General features: G+C 33.9%; 1 protein-coding gene across 1 annotated transcript; it reads left to right on the plus strand.

The window, feature by feature from the left end:
* Positions 1-651: 651 nt before the first annotated feature.
* On the plus strand, positions 652-1,203 carry LOC145580835 (agamous-like MADS-box protein AGL80). Its single transcript, XM_081637924.1, has one exon. It carries the CDS (start codon positions 652-654, stop codon positions 1,201-1,203), a length of 552 nt encoding a protein of 183 aa, XP_081494050.1.
* The last annotated feature ends 262 nt before the right edge of the window (positions 1,204-1,465 follow it).

Raw genomic sequence — 1,465 nt, forward strand, 5'->3', positions numbered from 1 at the left:
GCTCCATTTTTATTTTTTGCACTATTAATTTGTCCTACTTTGATTAATGTTTGTGATTTATACATAAAATATATAATCTTGTGGGTACTTGTTGGAATCGTCTCAATGAATAGATTATTAATTTTCAATTGTTAGAATTTATACTTATTGATAATTAAAGATATTATTGATCAAATATTACCATCGACATACGTGTCTAAGAGAAATGAAGCAAGTATTTAAAAACAGAGGGGGTATTAGGTTGATGTACAAAAATTACAATAGTCTAAATGCAATGGATGAATATTGAATTAATATCCTAGCCAGCTTGCCAAAATATCAACCCAGTTTTGGTAACAAAAATCATTTTTATTACACATACAATTATTTGCTGTTAATAATATCTCAATTCAATTACTTGTTGATTTGCTGTCAATATTATCTCAATTCTATGACATGTTGATGTGCTGTCAATACAATCCATTATGGACTATAAGGTATACAAAAGTGGACTCTCATTGTATCCTTAGGGTTTAGGGTGATCTAGCCCTATATATACCCCTCTATATACCTAAAACTATTCATCCCCTCTTCTAAATACATAAGAAAAACCACCTTAAAACCCTTCTTTTAGTTCAAAGAGGAAAACCCTAGATCTTCTCCATTGTAGAAATGACTAGAAAAAAAGTGAAGCTAGCATTCATAGAAAATGCCACTTCAAGGAAAGCTACATCTTCAAAACGTACAAAGGGGTTAGTAAAAAAGACTCAGGAACTTAGTGTATTGTGTGACGTAGATGCTTGTGCTATCATATTTGTGAAAGATGCCCAAGTCCCAGTGGTGTGGCCTTCAACTGAGGCCGAAGTAAAAAGAATTATCTCCAATTACAGAGATAATTCTGATATGTATCAATTGCAAAGGCAATTAGATCAACAATCATTGTCAAAAGTAAATGTCATAAAGACTGAAGAGAAGGTAGAAAGGATTCAAAGGAAGAACCGAGAATTACAAATAGAAAATATGGTCACTGACATAATGACTGGAAAATCTACAATCGAACAAGTCGACCCTTGCGATTTGAGTGACTTGATTTTGGTACTAGAGAATCGAATGAAGTCTGTCCAGCATCGATTAAAGGTTTTTGGAAAGAATAGCAATCCTCGTTCCCAAGGTGACTGGACGATGGAGGCTAGTACTTCAGGGGTTAATCATACTAGCCAATGATACTTCGTTGGGTGTTTCTTAGCTTGCAGCCAATCCTCGCAATCTTTGTTTTGTTCTTGTTGTTTGTTTGTTTGTTTCGTTATTGTTTGTTTTTTTTAGGAAATTTTGACATTTGCTACCACCTAAAACACCACGCTTCAGATTTGCTACCTATTTAAATTTTTTTTTTTACTTTTCTACCACTCTAAACAGAGTTTGTTAGAAATTACTACCACTTGTCTTACACCGTTAGCATTTCCGTTACCACCACCCAACCACCGTC

Source organism: Chenopodium album, chromosome 15 (assembly GCF_948465745.1).
Source record: "Chenopodium album chromosome 15, dcCheAlbu1.1, whole genome shotgun sequence".
NCBI lineage: Eukaryota > Viridiplantae > Streptophyta > Magnoliopsida > Caryophyllales > Amaranthaceae > Chenopodium > Chenopodium album.